Raw genomic sequence first — 17,615 nt, forward strand, 5'->3', positions numbered from 1 at the left:
TACTTTGCAGCATTTAATTCCTTTAATAGGCGCTCCTTTCTTGCAGGCCCACATATAGTGTACGGTCTGAAAAATGTTGTCTGTCTGCGTCTACCCATGCTGATTGAACTAAATGTCTGAACCGTCTCAAGTATATGAACTATGTTTCATTTGTATTTACAGCATTTTGTTTTGAATATGTAAGATTGTTTTCGTATTTTATGAGCTCGGGATTGTGTGTTCTTGCTGAGTGCATTAATGGTGTAACATTTTTTGGTGGGCGTTACAAAAAAAGAAAATATTCCTACTGCAGTTGAGATAATAAAAAGCTATATATACGTAGTATATACCGTTTGGCTTCATATAAACACCTCAATTGAAATGAAGAGACAGAATCTGAATGGAATTTCAATGATAATTACAGGGGTGTTACCTTGCTTTTGCCTGTCCAAATGAGAGTATTAAGAGTTCAACCGGAATAGCTAAACTGTCATGTTTCTGTTGTGTGTTCGGGTTGTTTTTTCTGTGTCTTGGATTTTTGTATTTTCAAATTGAGTTTCTTTTTAGTTCTTGTGTCTTGTTCCCATTTGGTTTCCCTCGCGTCTGTCCTCGTTAGCATGATTTGTTTCCACCTGTCGGTGTACCTGCCCTCCCTGTGTCATCCAATCACCTTCCTCTTCCTTTTTGTTCCTCTCCAGCTGTTTCGTGTTTCCTCATTTAGTGTGAAGTTTATTTAGGTCCCCAGTTTGCATTCAGTTAGTTATCGGGTCATTGTCTATGTCATATGTTGTTGTTTGTTCCGCTTGATGTTCCAGTCCGAAGAATTCCAAGTCTCCCTGTCCCTCTTTTCCCTGTGAGTTTGGTTTTGGTTCTTATTCATTTGTTACTTCTACATGAGCCTGTGACATAAGCTCTGTCCGGTCTGTGGCTGCTCCATCTTAAACACACTTAAATGCGTCAAGACCTCATCATATGTACACATGAAATGGTGGTGTCTATTCGGAACTCTTTTGCAACAGAATTCCTTTTAAAGTACTAGTAAATAGTTTTTATTAAGATGTTCCTGTACTTCAAGCGTTAAGGCAATAGCAACTACTGTGTTGGATGTACGAATTAAGTCCATCTTTACAAATGAGCATGTAAGCGAGAGATCAGAATAGATCAAGTCACATGTAAACAGGTGACCAGAAATCTTCCTTCTCAATGATTTCAGTTGTAATGACAAAAAAGTCTTCATATAAACCTGGCTTGTTATACTACATAGTTACAACCTATTGCAAACACATGTTGTAAATTACCCATTTGGCACTGGTGCAAAAATGGTTGATTTTTAAAATCTATTATTTAAAAATCAGCTAAATCACAACTGAATTGAATTCAGTTGATTTATTTCCCATTCCTTAAACAAAGACAAAATGTATTACTATTTTGAAATCTTACTCATGCCCCAAAATGTTCAGATTTAGCGGCATTTCAGTCTACAGTACAGCCTCTACTGCTGTTGTATTTATGAGGTTCGACGTTAGTTAAAGGCTAATATTCAGAATTGTCAAGCTAGCAAACAGGTACAAGAACACATACTGCTGGGAACCACCTGCATTCGATTTCCATCGTACATCACGAACAAAGGCCATGCCTTAGCCAGAAAGAGCAAGGTTTAATGATGGTTTATTTGTCACAAATGCTCTATTAGTTTAAAACTAAATCATGGAAGCCAAAACACATTTTCTACCAAGTATAGTGCGTGACAGTGCCCTTTTAAATTCTTAAAGAGAAGAATCTGTTTTCTCACAGCCAATGACTTAAATCTCAAAAAGCACTGGACCATTTCATGCCCTCCCACGAACTTGTCCCGCTCGTTACCCTCTTCGTTTGTCTGGTTCTATACAAGAGCAGCTCAGAGCATATGCCAAAACGAAGGGAGGGTACACCGTATGATATGACCGTAATCTCCAGTTTAATTCCCTCAAGGGTGAAAAATCTCAACCAGAAGCTTTAAACATAGCTTAAAAAATCATAGTGTGTATATATTCCCTTGCTTAGATCATCTTTGTGTGTGTTCCTGTAAACACGTGTGTTTTTTTACAATTTTGATCAGGTATTCCTGATGTTATGGGGACTTTGGTCTCCCTTAACGACTTCATGTGAAGCATGTTTGGTCGTTGGAATCAACCAGACTTAATGTCAACGTCCCAAGTGAAGATGCAGCTTCTGGCAAGCGTGTGTGAATGGATTAGTGGTGGGATAATAAGATTCTGTGTGTGGCAGAAAGCAAGTGGTGTAGAAATGGTGTGTCACTTCCTCTTCCTGTGTGTGCGGTAAAACATGAGGGTGGCTGATAAATATCATAGCTGAGCTGCTCGCGTTTGTATAAATTACACTTAGATAAAAGTGAGGAAACATTACTGTGGAAGCTGCAAACACTACTTAAAAATGTATGAAATTTCCGTGATAATGTATGTAATTGTCAAACTCTTTTGTCTGCTACGAATAAAATCTTATCAATAAAGACACTTCAGGTCTTCTCGTAATAGTTTTACTGATGCACCATTTTACTCGCCCTCAGAAATACAAGGAGTTCGACAGGGCTGTACGAGTGGAGGAGATTGATGGGCTGCATCTAGTGAAGAGACTGGCTGAGAATATGGAGGAGATGTTCCACAAGAAAGCCCAAGCAATGAAGGTACGACACATATTCTATCAAAGCAAATCATGATGTAAACTTTTAAAAACGTTTTTTGTACCGTCATTTCCCAAACACTGGACACACCTGTGTATAGGATGCACCCATAATTTTAGGGTCAAATTCTGGTGTTTTCTATGTTAGCGTGTATAGTTATCCGCTATTGACAAATAGATTCAAAAGACTGCATTTGTGAACGTATATTTGTGAGCACATTTTCATTTTTGTGGATGTGTGCGTTAGTTTACTCTGGTGCCTTATGTATCCCCCTGTAGCTCCAGGTGATAGATCCTATCGGGACAAAATGGTACTGGGAACACAAATTAGATTTCCCTGGGAGAATGTGCTCAAAGGATGCAGGCAGGAGAGGGAGGCATGCTGTGATATGCTTCAATTCCAAAACATTTTTTTTTTTTTTTTAAATGAAGCTTCAGCGCAGTATTCTCGATCTAAGGTAATGCGAACGATATGACAGAAAGTGGCGTCATACTATCAACATCTTAAACACAATTACTCTCATGATGCAAGTACACCAAAGAGATTGTGTGAGAGAGGATGTCTTCTTTCAACATTTTTTACATGTTCAAGTAAGAGAAGACCAAATGTACCGCTTGCCCTTATATGTATATATGCAGTTATGTGTAATAGCATATGTCATTTTTATTTTAACCAAATACTGTAATGTTTGCATTTTGATCTAATGGACAGATTCTTTGTACATAAATGTAAGACTGTAGGTGAATATTTTTCCATATTTTTCCTCAAGGTTCAACCACTTCAAACACAGAATGAAAGCTTTGCGATTTGGACTGAAATTTATTTGATGGTATCAATTTAATCTTTTGGTCTTAACAGTAATGGTGAGTAAAAAAGTGCAAAACTAAGAAAGTATCATTTTTCCTTTTCTCTGCTTCTTTGCATTTTCATGTAAACATGTCAGCTTTTTATTATATTATGGAATTACCACAATATAGAAAAATACCCCCTAGCAAAGTTTAATTGATTACAAAAAGAAGAATAATTTTTGAGACTGAGTAATGTGTACATCTCAAAATTAAGGCCTCAGTGATGCCCAAAAGTGCAAGTACAAGTCACAAACTTTGCTGAAAGTTGGGATATTCTATTTACGTTTGGCCTCCCGTCCTTCTTCATAGCATTAGTAGCCTATGTGCTGCGCTCATGTGCTAAATTGCTCATATATGTAGCTGTTGGCTTATTTTATACTGAGTTACCATTTATTGTAATTTTAATTTTTTTTTCATAGCTTCGAATTATGAACCCAAATGTGTTTCTAGCCAGACATATGCAAAATTTATAGCATTTATTTAGGGGCTTTGCTACTCTGCATTTCATATTTGTGATTAGCATGCTTTTAGCGACACCTTGTTAACCTTTGGTGAAAGCGCTCCTTTTTCGTAAATTTATTTTTCACGACAGAGGAGCGGATCCGTATCAGACAGATTGTCACCGCTGCTGTGCACAGATTACTACGAAGCAAGCCAGTTTAGTGCCTAATGTCAAAGTGGAACCAGTCCATAGTAGTATTCAGCTGATTGGTGAGGTTGGGGGAAAAGAGCCTTGAAAAACATTTTTTGACAATTTTGACAATCTCAAAATTGCCTTGTCTGAGATAGATTTTGGTCTCAAAACAGAATATGGTTCAGCAGCTATCCCCAACTAGCGGCCTGCATACCAAATCTGGCATGTAGATGAACAAGTAGATGAATTGCCACAAGTAGCTGAAAGAGCCACCTTGCCTCCACTCCCACGTTTGTAGCTGTAATTTTGTGAGCAAACCACGTGAATTTATTATTGCTGCCTCTTGGGGTGTAGAGTTAGTGTCCGCAAGTCTTTTCAAATAATTAAGCAACATTTTGAAAATGCTTTAAATTCTTATTATAGTGTTCACTTTGTTTCACGTAACTGTCAATTTTTAATTATTCTTTTAACTGGCATGTCTTTTGAGTCTTTTGCCACCGGGAGATAAATGTGCCTTCTGACAAGAGTAATTTTCACTGAGCTCAATGATAAGATGCATTGACTTCAGTAATGTCTTTGTGTGTCATCTCCTGGAGAGTGCGTTCAAGCCCTGAAGGGAGAAGGGACTCTGTCAGCTAATGGTTGCTCTCAAGCCCTCTTCCTGGATGCCTAATAATTGTTCATCTCTTATGATTGCCAGTGTGGAGTAAAACAGATGAGCGTCTTTACAGTCAGGCTATAATCAGTTAACAACAATTAACTGATTGGGCAACAATTTGGGTTGGAGATTGAGTAGTTTATTGGCTACCATGGCATAACGGCAAAATCTTTATACGTTATTGGATCTTTGTATGTTACAAGTATTTGTTTCATAAGTTACGATAATAATGATAACAAAATAAAGCAAATTCTGGAGAAATTGCTTGTGAATGTTGAATGGAAAATTATGAAAGCATGTGGAATTAGGAGGAACTATTGAATCTAAGAGAATGATTTTGAATTGTATGGAGCGATATCAAACAATATGGTCATGTGAAAAAAACATCAAATGGGATGGAATTATGAAAAATCTTTATGTGTTTGCTTTCATTTATACATTTGGGTAAAACTGGTGTAGGAAAAAGATAAACAGTTTAAAACATGGCAACTGGTAAAACAATACAGGTGAAAACAAGAAAAATGATTTTTTTTGTTTCAAATGAAGAGTTAGGGGGAATCTTTGTAAAAGCAATTGGGATTCCCCACAAAACAATGACCCCATAAGATGAATGTGTTTGCACTGCAAAATATGGGCTAAAGTACGTGGTGGTATTTGATCAACTGATGCTAATTCTGGAGATGATAAAGACGGGAAAAAGATCTGACTTGGAAATGCGAAAAATGGAGAAAGGCGATATGACCAAAATGGATGGAGAATTGACTCCTTATCAGGTACTATCATTATTCCACTTCATTGCCATCTTTCTCATTTTCTCACCTTTTGTTGAATTATTAGTCAGGAAGGCACAATAGAAGTCCATGGCAAGTCCTCCCGCTCCACTCTCACTCTCTATCCAATTTCCCTCTGCCTATATTAGCAAAGCTCATCTGTCAGGTCTAGCATGCACCCTCGCAGCTGTCCTCAAAAATCCCTCTCTCTTTTGTCTTCTTCCGCGCTCTCTCTCGCTCTGAATCACCTCTCCTATCTCTGTTGTTTCCTTTTTTTCCTGGGTAACATCGGCACTCCAGAGATTCAATTTCCGTGCAGGCGCTGGGCCCTGTCCGTCACCGTGGTTTTATCTCCCCCTTCTCTGTGTCAATTCCCCCTCTTTATCGCTCCCTGCCCCCTGCTGAGAAGCAAGGGCTGCATCTGTAAATATGCGTGGCTTTTCAAGTGTATTTCTGTGAATCGAATGTTTGTTCTAGTTTTCTAATGGTTTTGATTTTGGAAAAGGGGTGACGGTATGTTAAATTATTAATTGTCAATGTGTATGGGGGTAAAGTATGTTTGTGTGTTTTGGGGTCTTACACTAACTTGCGTTTGTGTGTGTGTGTTTTTTTTATTACATATTGAACATGTGTCTCCTTATATTTGTTTTCTAAATCCGCTCAATCACAGTCTGTATGTTTGTTTCCACGGCACTTGTTAAGTTTGCTAAATAGCAGGCGGTAGGAATTTTTGACTGTCTCGCGATTCGTCTTTGATTTTCAGTTCGATTCAGAATTTCTGTTTGATTGAAAGCGATTGTCAATTCAGAACGATTCGATTCAATCAAAAAATATTTCTGCTTCAACCTAAAAATGTGCAAACAATCATCATGCTACTTCAGTCTACATTGTAGGACAGAGTAACAAAAGGAGCCTAAGTGTTTTTTTTATTTTTTTTATATTTTTACTGTAAGTTTTGATTCATAAGAAACATGCCTTTTCACCAAAAAAGGCAAGTGGACGACTGCTATGAATATTATAGCTTTTATAGTATTAGATATCGATTGATCCATCCATCCCTTTTCGAGAGCCACATCTTCACAAGGGACGCCAGTTTGCTGGTGCCTATCCCAGCTGACTTGGGACAGTAGGCGGGGGACACCCTGAACTGATTGCCAGCCAATTGCAAGCCACACAGAGATGAACAACCATATACGCACCCAATCGCACCTAAGGACAATTTAGTATGTCCATGCATGTTTTTGGAGAGTGGGAGGAACCTGGAGTGCCTGTAGAAAACTCAGGTGTGCTCATGCAAACTCCACACAAGAAGGCCGGAGCAAGGTGGATTTGAACGCGGGTCCCTGAACTGTGAGGCGGGCATGCTAACCAATTTCCCACCGTAGAATGAAATAAGATGAAATAAAAATAAAGTGCATCTGTATGATTAAAAAGAAAAAACGATAGAACATACGTTTTCATTTCACAGGAAATATGTGAATAACTGCTTCACAAATGAAAAGATTCACAATTCTCAATATGTAAGATATTGATATTAATATGGAAATCAACGTTTTCAAGTGAGCAGCTAAGTTGAGAGCATGGGCAAAGCGTGAAATATGTGGCAGCTCATTATATGTACCAGTGAGCATCTTGGGAGCATTCTCAGTCACAATCAGATAATGAGAAAATGAGAAGTCTGACTTCAAAGTGGGAATTCTGAGAATAGTCAGAATGTTGAACAGGTTTGTAGGTCTCTATTAGTTCCAAAAAAATATGAAGAAAATCTGCTAAATTGTCGCCCTAATGTCCACTACTGTTGCATGTACAATGAAAATGAACTGTCCGCATTTTCATGCGAAAACACGCTTAGACCGCTGTGTGTCATCAAAGTTCAAATGTAACTGCTGTTGTAACACTCTTTGAAGTTGAGCCACTTCAAAAGCATTCAAATTTTAGCAGTGTTTTTCCTTTAATGGCGCATTTTCTTCAATCAGTCCTTACCTGCTGATATGGTTTTAGCTGTGGCAGACGCTTCAACTTGATTGCCAGCGGTGAGCAGAGAAAGCATGGCGATAAGTGAAAATAAAAGCCCACACTACTTCAAATGCAATTTCTCTGAGCCTGAACTTACATTTCCAATTATTGCAGCGGGCACCAGCAATATTTAATATGTTTTCAAAAAAGTGGTCATCACTTGCAGGGTATTATTTGATTAAAGATGTTTTATCGTCACTACTGCATTTGCAAATGTGGATCATGATTAACAGGAAGAATGGCTGAACGATTTTTGGGAAAACAAAAAAAAAATCATAATACTTTTGCTCCACAAACTTTCCCCCCAAAACAAATAACACAATCATACGGAAAGACATATTCCAATACAGCATTTTTTTTTTCAAGAAATTAATAGCAATTTTCTAGTCTTCTAATTTGTAATTTCTACTCTCTGATTAAAAGAAAATAAAGAGTTGAAGGAAATACACAAATGTCTGAATCCCAGTACCTGCTGTTTCCTTTCAGTTTTGCCTTTATTTTTGTCTCAACCGAGTCCTCCTGGCTCTGATCCGGTGCCAACGAGCCAAGCAGAGGAAGCAAGGTGTCACTGAGCACTTTTCCATTTTGTTGAGGCTGCAACTCTCCTCTGTTATCACTGGCAATAGCAATTGCTGTCTCCAGTTCTTTTGAGCAGCTGACGTGAGCTGACCCCAGCTAGCACAGCCCATGTACCTAAAAGCAAACATCAAATTTCTGCTGCAAGATCTTGAGCACAAAGACTGAAGCGGTGGTGATTTGTATTTTTCTTTAAGTGGAGGAACATCCGTGTTTTCAAAACAATGAGCCAATCAAGTCGATAGGGGTCTCATTTGAATTTCAAAAGTGTAAACAATCCAAAGCCTGTTATCAGGCAAATTGTAATCACAGGTTTTCAATTAACCAAAGGCACTAAGTGAGTACTGAATGTCAGAGAAATTTTCTCGGTTTTGGGATGAGCGTGTGATGAAATGGGAAGAAAAATGTGTTTCATTAAAGGGGAAGTAATTGCTTCAGGTGAGAGAATTGTACAGTACTGTGTAATAATTACAAATGCCTTGGTTCTTGTTTCATTATATTGTTTGTTAGTTATCAAGAATAGGTTACAAAACACATTTCTATTAATATTTTTTTAAGCTTGGGTGGTGGTGTTCATTGTGCACATACAGAAAAATGGAAAAGAAAAAACAAAGACATGAATAACAAAAACAAACAAACAAACAAACAAAAAGAAAACATTTATTTTCAATTTAAGAGATAAGCGTTTGGGCCCAGGAGCAGATAAAATTAGAGAATCTTCATTCGAAAAAAAAAAAATCCATACAAAAAAAAACAAAAACATCCAAAGTAACCACGACTTAAAAAATAAGACTCAGAAACTAAACTAATAGAAATCAACTTCACTCAGAAACCTGGAAGCTGGAAACTAGAAAGACAGCTTCACTTGACAGAGAGTTTCACTTGACTTTATGACAATGCATCCCTGAGAATTTCACAGTTTAAAAACAGTAGACTGGTTCGTTCCTTGATGTATTCATTGGCACGCAGCTGCTGTGGCCCTTGTGGGATTGTTTAAAGGTTAGCAGTGATGTGGTCAGAACGTCAAATCAGCCACTCAAGCTGTCATACTATGCTGTTTTCTTTTTTTTTTCCCAGTCAAGTTTTAGGTAGATTTCTGAATACTACGTTTTCAGAATTCTGGTTCCGGTGGATTTTCATATATGAAGATTTTCTCATCCTCATAGACATCCATATTAAGGACAAATTTTAAAAAGAATGTAACTAACAATGAATGTAAGAAAAAATGTACAGTACAGTATGGTACATAGCATTAGTACAGACATAACTCCACCCACCCACAAACATTTAGAGATAATCATAGGCTAGCAAGCATAAGTACTCGCTCTTTAGAAATAGTGACAATGACATTCAAAGGAGTGAATCCAAGCTCTTTTTTCACTCCCTCGGCAATAAACGTTGCAATCTTGTATATTTTATTGCAGTCATGCTGCTTTTTTCTTCTTTGCTTTCTGCTGCCTCCATGCATGTTATACCAAAGAATGAATTGAAACATTTTAGTAAAATGCTAAGATTAACCGTTTTTTTTAAATAGAAACATGATGATTAGTAGACTTTACATGATCCCAATTTTTGGGGATGGCGATTGTTGATCAACGAGTTTAAAAATAACCCATCACCAATCTGATCACAAGCAGTGGCAGTATTTCTCTTCAAACAACATATTTTTCTGCATATACTTGTATGGAATTTATCAAGTATCAGAAAAAAAAAAGATTTAGATAATATCTATGAAATAAAACAATGTTTACCAAATAAATAAAGAACTGATGCTACATCAAACATTACTGTAATTCTATAAAAATCATACATTGTTGCAAAAAAAAAAAAAGTTGTGACAGTAAGTCAAACTACAGCAAAAAAATGAGTCATGTTGCACCAGAATTTGGGCTAGTTTAAAAAAAAAAACAACAAAAAAACCCGAATAAATGGGGTAATTGGAATACCGTATGCTGTTTGTTATAATTTTATGTATGAAGTATCCATATGTTACAGATACAACACACATACACATACGCACACAGTCAAAATTGGCTGCGCACATATACACACACCCAGTGGCATTTGCAAAATGGTTGCAGAATTGTTGAAAAGGCTAATCATGTAAAACATGTAGAAAACAGTAAGAGTTGCTCACTCACCACCCACTCATACTTAAAAGCTGTTCTAAAGTATTTCTGTTGACATGGACTTCATAGGAGGCGCCTGACATTTTGCTGGGAGATTGAAGCTAAGTGTTCAGACCTTTCCAGAAAGTCACTTATTATTCCTCTTCGAGCGCTACTGTCCTCATCTTGTTTTGTTCTAATGCCATTATTGTTTTTAATCTCTCAGGAAGATACAGTAGCTGCCCTCCATGCCCTTATGTACTGTACAAGTGTGGCTTCATACTGCAGTTATGTTCCGGTTGTCAGAAGGCACAGCGGAATGAATGTAGAAGTTCATAAATATCTCTGTAGCACCAAGTGCAGAATAATATGAAACTGAATTCAATGACCAGGTGGGTAGCTGTGGTACAAAAGATAATTGGGTAGAAGCATGTTTGCATCCCAAATCAGACAGAGAGCAATTGCATGGTACTCATAGGCAAAAATGGCACAGGTGCATATAGGCACTTGACATGGCTGCCATTTTACCTCTGAAGCTCATCCATCCATCCATCCATCATCCATCCATCCATCCATCCATCCATCCATCCATCCATCCATCCATCCATCCATCCATCCATCCAGACGTGGAGGTCATGTACATTATTGAATTCTTGATCACAGAAATCCTCAGATTTCTGCTGTATCGACAAATTACCTTGGTGACTGCAGCTGGATTAAAGGAGAGACTGCCAACCCATGCGTGTGACCAAAGCTCAGGCTCATGCTGCGAGCGACCTGACCCGCAAACTTGACCCGGTTCTTGAATCCTCGAGCAGTACGGTTGTCATGAAGAGTGTGCGAGGAAACCGGAGTGCCCGGAGAAACCCCACGGAGTCTCGGGGAGAACAGGCCAACTCCACACAGGAAGGCCGGAACGAGCTTGAATTTTACTCGGGTCCCTAAATTGCGAGGCGGACATGCTAACCACCTTTCCACCGAGCCGCCCGCTATTGAAGTCATTTGAGTGGAAATGAAATGAACGTGCGTAATTGCATATCAGCTGGTAGAGCGGACAGCCAGGCCATTGTGTGCGTGTGATCCCTCAGTCACCCATGAAGAGACATTAGCAGCTCGGAGTGTAAAACAGCAGCAAGTGACGATTGAGTTGGTTTTTATAGTGTCCGCTGACTTGGCCATCACCTCTGCAGACAAACCATTTAGGAAAATAGCCTCCTTTCACAAGATGGCCAAGTGCCGGCCAGCTTTGTGTTTATCCTGAGGGCTTTTATTATTGATCGAGCACGGGCAGCTACCAAGATTTGTAAAGTGTCTTTTAGCACATTGTTAAGATGTCATTAAATGATATACAAAATGACCAAATTGAGGTGAAGTCAGAAAAGTAAGAGACTATTTTCAACAATTTTTTTACCCCAAATTACTTACCTAGAGCAAATTGCACGTATCTGTTGTATTTTTCCTTCAACAATCGCTTGTTTTCTACCTTCCCAGAGACTTGTAGTGGCGGCAGAAGAAGCCCACCTACAGCATGAAGAGGATCCTGACCTGCAGGTAAGCATGCATGCTTCCTGCCATCAACACACAATAATTAGCAACGTGATTTGTTCTGGTAACCTCATTGGAGCCAAAATCATTCATTACAAGTATGAAATAACTTCATAAATAAAACTGGCAAGAAGGGATTAGGAATCTTCTCCTGCAAGCTTTACCTTTTTTTTTTATTGCTCCTCTACATCTCTTTCTAATCCACTTTTGCAATAAATGTTTCATCTTGCATCTGCCAAACTATCAGGTACCCTTTTTTCCCAAAAGAAACCATGCCAACGATTCGCATACTTATTTAAAAAGTGTCATTATATAAAATCTAAAGGCAAATGTGCCTCATAGTTGACTTCGCATTTGTTTTTGTTTTTTTTATTCTGAGCATTGATTTGGCATCTGTGCTTTTTGTGAGCGGTGGCAGTGAATATTGATGAGTTGAATGAAATTGAAGCATAACCATTTTTGTGTCAGGTGCAATGTGTTGATGATGAACAGTTTATTAAACAAAACAGAAGAAAGACTATTGTACAAGTGCTGAAGACCAATTTGAAAATAGCTGGAAAGTTGTGGTTTTGAAACCTCACATGCATAGAGTAAGAAAATAATTGTTGCTGAAGTATTTTTTTTCTTTTGTCTATTTCATTCTTTTTCTGCTTTAAATTCAATTCAAATTCTCAAGAAGTTGCATTAGAATGCCTGGAACCTGAATGAAAAATTATGGAAGGATGTGTAATAATGTAGAAGGAGTGGATTATTTTACAGAACAATTTTGAGTAATATGTAATGCAGATATTGAGAGCTATTGAAACATATGCAATTCATAAAAAAATGAAACACTAGAAAAACAATTTTCAAAGAAAGAAAATACACAAAGAAAATACAGCTGAACAGTTTGATTTGCAAAGTGAGAATCGGTCCAAAATGGTGACATTACTGGCACTAGCAAGAAAATATCATATTCATATGCTGGGTTTTGTTTAGAAAATTTGTGATATTACCTGGTACAATAGTACTATGTAGTAATGGAATCAAGGAAGAAATATGGAAATTAGAGGGAGAAAACCAAAAAGCTATAATAATAAAATATCATAATAAAGGTAAAATAACCTTTATCAACAATTATCACAGTTTCAAAAGTAGGTCCCTAAAAGCTAACAAATGCGTACCGTTTTGAGAACATCTAGTAGTTTTCATGGCTTTTTGGAGGGCTTAATCCACATGTGAAAAAAAGGTGTTTCGATCTTCAGTTTTGATGTTTTTTTTTTTTTAACTGTTTGGCATTTGGGCTTTGGCTGCTCCAAATGCTACGCGAATCTTCAGCTTCTTGTGTAAGGCGCGATGATCTTGACTAATACTTACCGCAGATTGAACTATACGTAGGAGGAAACTCATCAATTTTCTCACTGGAGCATAAAATAATCGGAATGTTATTTGTGCAATAGAATGCTCATAAATCATGAATTATTCATAGTTTTTGCCTCTCTGTCTTTTCCTTCTCAAAAACTAACCAAGCCACTTTCTTCTCTGTTCTGCCCTAAATCCATTTGAGCAGCTTAAATTTTTGGAGTGCAAGTTTGCTTTATATGAGTGTGGATGCAAGACAAAATAGCAATTGGTGTGAGTGTGCGAGGTTGTGTGCTCGTCATGTTTTTTTTAGTTGACTTAGAGCACATCTCAGGAGAGAGTTTAGAGAGAGAGGAGGAGACACGGCAGGAAGTTGGGGTTTAAATGGAAAAGTGATGCAAAGCCGGCTTGGGAGGAATTGCTGCTCAACTACTTTTCGAGTCTGGGGAAGCGCCTGCGCGCCCGTAACGGTTCATTTTGTGTTGATGCTGTCAGCTGTGGAAGGCATCCGAGTGGATGCCCAGGTATTTACCGCTCATGCTCTGGTCCGTTTCATTTAGACGGCTGATAATGCTTGTGTTTTGAATTTCTATCCTGCGCTCGCTCTGTCGGAAAGATTTATTCGCAATTTTTTATTAAATGTATACAAGCCTGCATTTTCCGCGGTAGGTTGAAAGCTTTCATTCTCAAAAAGTCAAATTGACTCTCCCCCACATCAAAAACAAACTCAGACATGAAAGCTATTTGACATCTAAAAGGCAAAACCATTGCATATAAAAATGTATTTAAAATACTCTTCTTTTTCAGAAAATTAAAGGTAACAGCAAATGTCTTTTTAAACAAATCTATCTTTTTAACTCATCTTTTTTTCAGCTTGTTGGTCAACAAGTGCAATGAAATACACGAGAGAATGTCAAGCCACCGCATTATAGTAAAATAGCCAAACAGCGTTAGAACACTAGACAATACTTCAAAATAAATTGTACCATCACAGGTAATGTGGGACACAAACGACCATGGCATGCTTTTATTTTGAAGTTTCTCCTAATAAATAAAAAAAAAAATCAAGTGACGACTCACGACTGATGTTATCTTTTTCAGATTGACTTTCTTTCTTTATCGATTTATGTTTAGGTAGAATTTTCACTAAAATGATCGATTATTGTTTTAATATTGTGGGGAAATATTGTTTCAAAGTACTAGTGGCTTCGGTACTTGGTATGGGTGACTACTTGAGTTGAGTACTTGTATTGGTATCGGTTTGGAAAAAAAAACAACCCTATCTTGTAAGTTTATAAATGTCATTTTTATTCCATACAGTCATTAATGTGAAATAATAATATGCAAACTCTATCGCTACAAATCGTTTTTTTCTGTATGGGCTGCATGGTGTTGCAATATTACACTCGGTTGAACTCCAACAATTCAAATTAAAAACAGTACTCAAAGACCCAAATTGATCAAAAGCGCATCTATTTGTGTTCTGCCATCATGCTCCCACTACATGCTTACATTTATCACCCGGACTCTTTTTGTCATTGTGGGTTATCTTCTGCAGCGCTAAATCTGATCTGGATCAATTAATTAATATTTTCGTCTACCAGTCGCAATTGAAAATTGAATGGCAACGTTTCCTCCAGATAAGAACCTAACCCCTGTGAATATATATTTTTTGCTGTATTTCCACCACACCTGCAAAGGTTTGCATACGCGGGGCCGTGTCACACAGCTGTGATGGTAGTAGTTCTGATTTTGCTTTTTATTGCAGACCATGGCACATAATACATGGTAATTATCACCAGCTGGGTTAAAAATACCCATCCACCCTGTAGGGTGAAACCTCCTCCATCACTATTCAGGGTGTATTTGTGTGTTTTTTGGCTATTGGATACATATTTGGCTGGCAGGGGTTTGCTTGGAATTTCCTTATCTATCCATTCCAGAGCTCTTCTGCTTCCAAGAGAAATTGGCATGCTAATCTGCTCCGATTTCCCTCCCTCGCTCTTTTACCCGCAATGCTCATGCAGTGTAAATAGGAAAGTATCAAGCAGCTCCCCGCGCCCTGCGCAGCCAACGAAGACCGTCCGTGGACCAAAGCCTCATGCTGCTTCCTGCAAACGTAGTCCCGCTTGGAGGTGGGGAGAAGAAACCTCAACGTTTTTGTTCCGCCACGAACATATCTCGACTATTTCCAGTGGAGTGTGTAGACCAGATCTCATGCTTGTAGATTTGCCAGTGTTTGTTTTTCTTTATCAAAGCATACAGTATTTGACCTGTGCTGCCGCCAGTTTAATCGCTTCATCTTCTGCTTCACTGACCCGCCCCTGCACACACCATTTCTATGAAAATGATTACGTGTTGCATTCAGAAAATGTGATTTTAATCCCTTTAGTCTTTTTCAGACTTCGGTGGCTGGTTATTTTATTTGATTTTTTTCATATTTTGGTCAGTCCTGCAACTCTTTACTCCATGGCGACTTATACTGCATTTCCGCTGGATAACTGATGGCACATAATTAAACCACGCATCCACATTTTGTGTTTTCATGGCCAGTTCTAAACTCATTAAATCCCAAAGACATATTTTTATGTTCTTTTATAAGAGTACATGAATTTGAAATTCGAAATGGCTGGTTCTAAATAAATTAGGCATGAAAATAATCAGTCACTTCAGGTCATTAAGTATCAGATGATTCTATTATTCTAATTAGCTACTAAATTAATCGATTACCTTATGGAATTAAGCACAGAATGATTTAAAGTGCTCAAAAAAGTACTCAATTACTTTAGGTATTATTTATTAAAGTACTTATTTACTTAATTATGAAAATGATTAACATAGTAATAACATAAGCAATTACTTTGGAGAACAAAGCACTAAAGTGATCAATGAATTCCATACTTAATTACCTAAAGTAATTGACTAATACATTTCATTTAGTACGAGCCATTTTTTATACCCATTAGCCAAACTCCAGAAAAACATTGAAAATCAATATCAAGGAGCAATTGAATATCTGGACTCTTGAAAAAAAAAAGAAACATGATTGCAGCATGTGGTTGTGTGGTTGTGTGTGTGTGTTTTAAAAATAGTCATAATTTGCTTGTGTTAATAAATCAGCTGTAGTGATGAAACTATTCGCTCTTTAAACAGAGCTTTTCACTGAAAACAAGCCATTCAAAAGACTGTTTAACTCAAAAAATAGAAACTACATTGTAACTAATGGCATACTTTAAGTGTTTTAAATATAATATCAAGATTGTTCTTGGTCTTGGGTTTTATGAAATACAATTCTACGATTCACTTATACTCCGGCATACTATATGCTCAACATCTGTATATGTTTTAACTGGATCGAACGACAGCAACATTTTTTCATTGTATTCCCTAAATAATTACTTTTCAGGAGAAGCGTATTTGTTAAACCCAGTAGCATTGCATGAAAATAGAAATATTAAGATTTAAAATTTTGAATACATTTTAAATGTCTTCTGGCGTTTCCTGCCTTAAGAATTTGTTTGCACAAAGAAACATTGTCATGTAATTTTACCAAAAACAAAACATTACTATTGTAAAATATGCAGAAGCAAAACAGTCAAAAGTTCATATGTAGTTGAAACAAATATAGCATAACATACTATCACACGATTGTCCATAAGAGAGTGTAGGGCTAAATTTTGGCTTTTCCCTGGACGAGCCTGACCTGTTCCCAATACAGTTCCTCTTCACAGCTCATTGTTGAGTGGAGAGCGCATCTGGAGAGATAATTATCTAGTAATTAAGTTCATTACTAATTTCCTGTGGACAGAACATGGGCTGCTGAAAGATGCTGATGATGAGTAATAATGACATTCACCTCAGTATAACAAGATCTGTTTGTTAATTTTCCAATCTCAGTGTCACAGTGTCTTATGTTCTCTCACTACTCATGTATTGCACACTCATTTCGATGTTTGGAGTTGTAAGACTCAGATGTTACTACATTTTTCTAACCCTTCACTTGAGGGCAGCACTCCAGTGACAGGCAATCAGAGCCTAAAAGGTACAAAAAGCACTTTTCTTTTGGCCGTGTTCAATTATACCATTATAGACTCCTTTTGGGCGGACCCACTAGGCTAACAAGTCTGTGGAAATGTAAGTATTAGAAACATACACACAAAAAAGCTAGAGACCTGAACTGATGCAGTAGAAGTGTTTTAAGGTAAATACTAAAGACTACTTTTTCCCTTTCAATACTTTTTTTTTTTTTGTATAATGAAGGCTGTTGAGTACAAATGTTGGCTTCCCCTCAGGTTATTTCTTGCACTGTTGTGTTTACCCCCAAATTACCTGCATCCATGCCCCCAGTTGTTTTCCAGTCATATTTGCACACCCTGGGAGTGATGAAAGTTGAAAGTGAACACCAGCGGGTTGAGGCGTCACGGTCCTTTCTGGTGCCCTATCTCTTTCCCCCTTGTGGC

General features: G+C 37.6%; 1 protein-coding gene across 3 annotated transcripts in view; it reads left to right on the forward strand.

Moving 5' to 3' along the window:
- LOC148427124 (voltage-dependent calcium channel subunit alpha-2/delta-3-like) overlaps positions 1-17,615 on the forward strand; it is a 100,920-nt gene that overhangs the window by 19,495 nt on the left and 63,810 nt on the right. For all 3 annotated transcript variants that reach the window (XM_088402264.1, XM_088402269.1, XM_088402278.1), the window contains exons 3-4: positions 2,546-2,662; positions 11,761-11,820. In XM_088402264.1, coding sequence (XP_088258390.1) covers positions 2,546-2,662; positions 11,761-11,820 — 177 coding nt within the window. The remainder of the gene's footprint in view (positions 1-2,545; positions 2,663-11,760; positions 11,821-17,615) is intronic.

Source organism: Hippichthys cyanospilos, chromosome 2 (genome assembly GCF_059441005.1).
Source record: "Hippichthys cyanospilos isolate Australia breed blue-spotted pipefish chromosome 2, RoL_Hcya_1.0, whole genome shotgun sequence".
Lineage (NCBI taxonomy): Eukaryota > Metazoa > Chordata > Actinopteri > Syngnathiformes > Syngnathidae > Hippichthys > Hippichthys cyanospilos.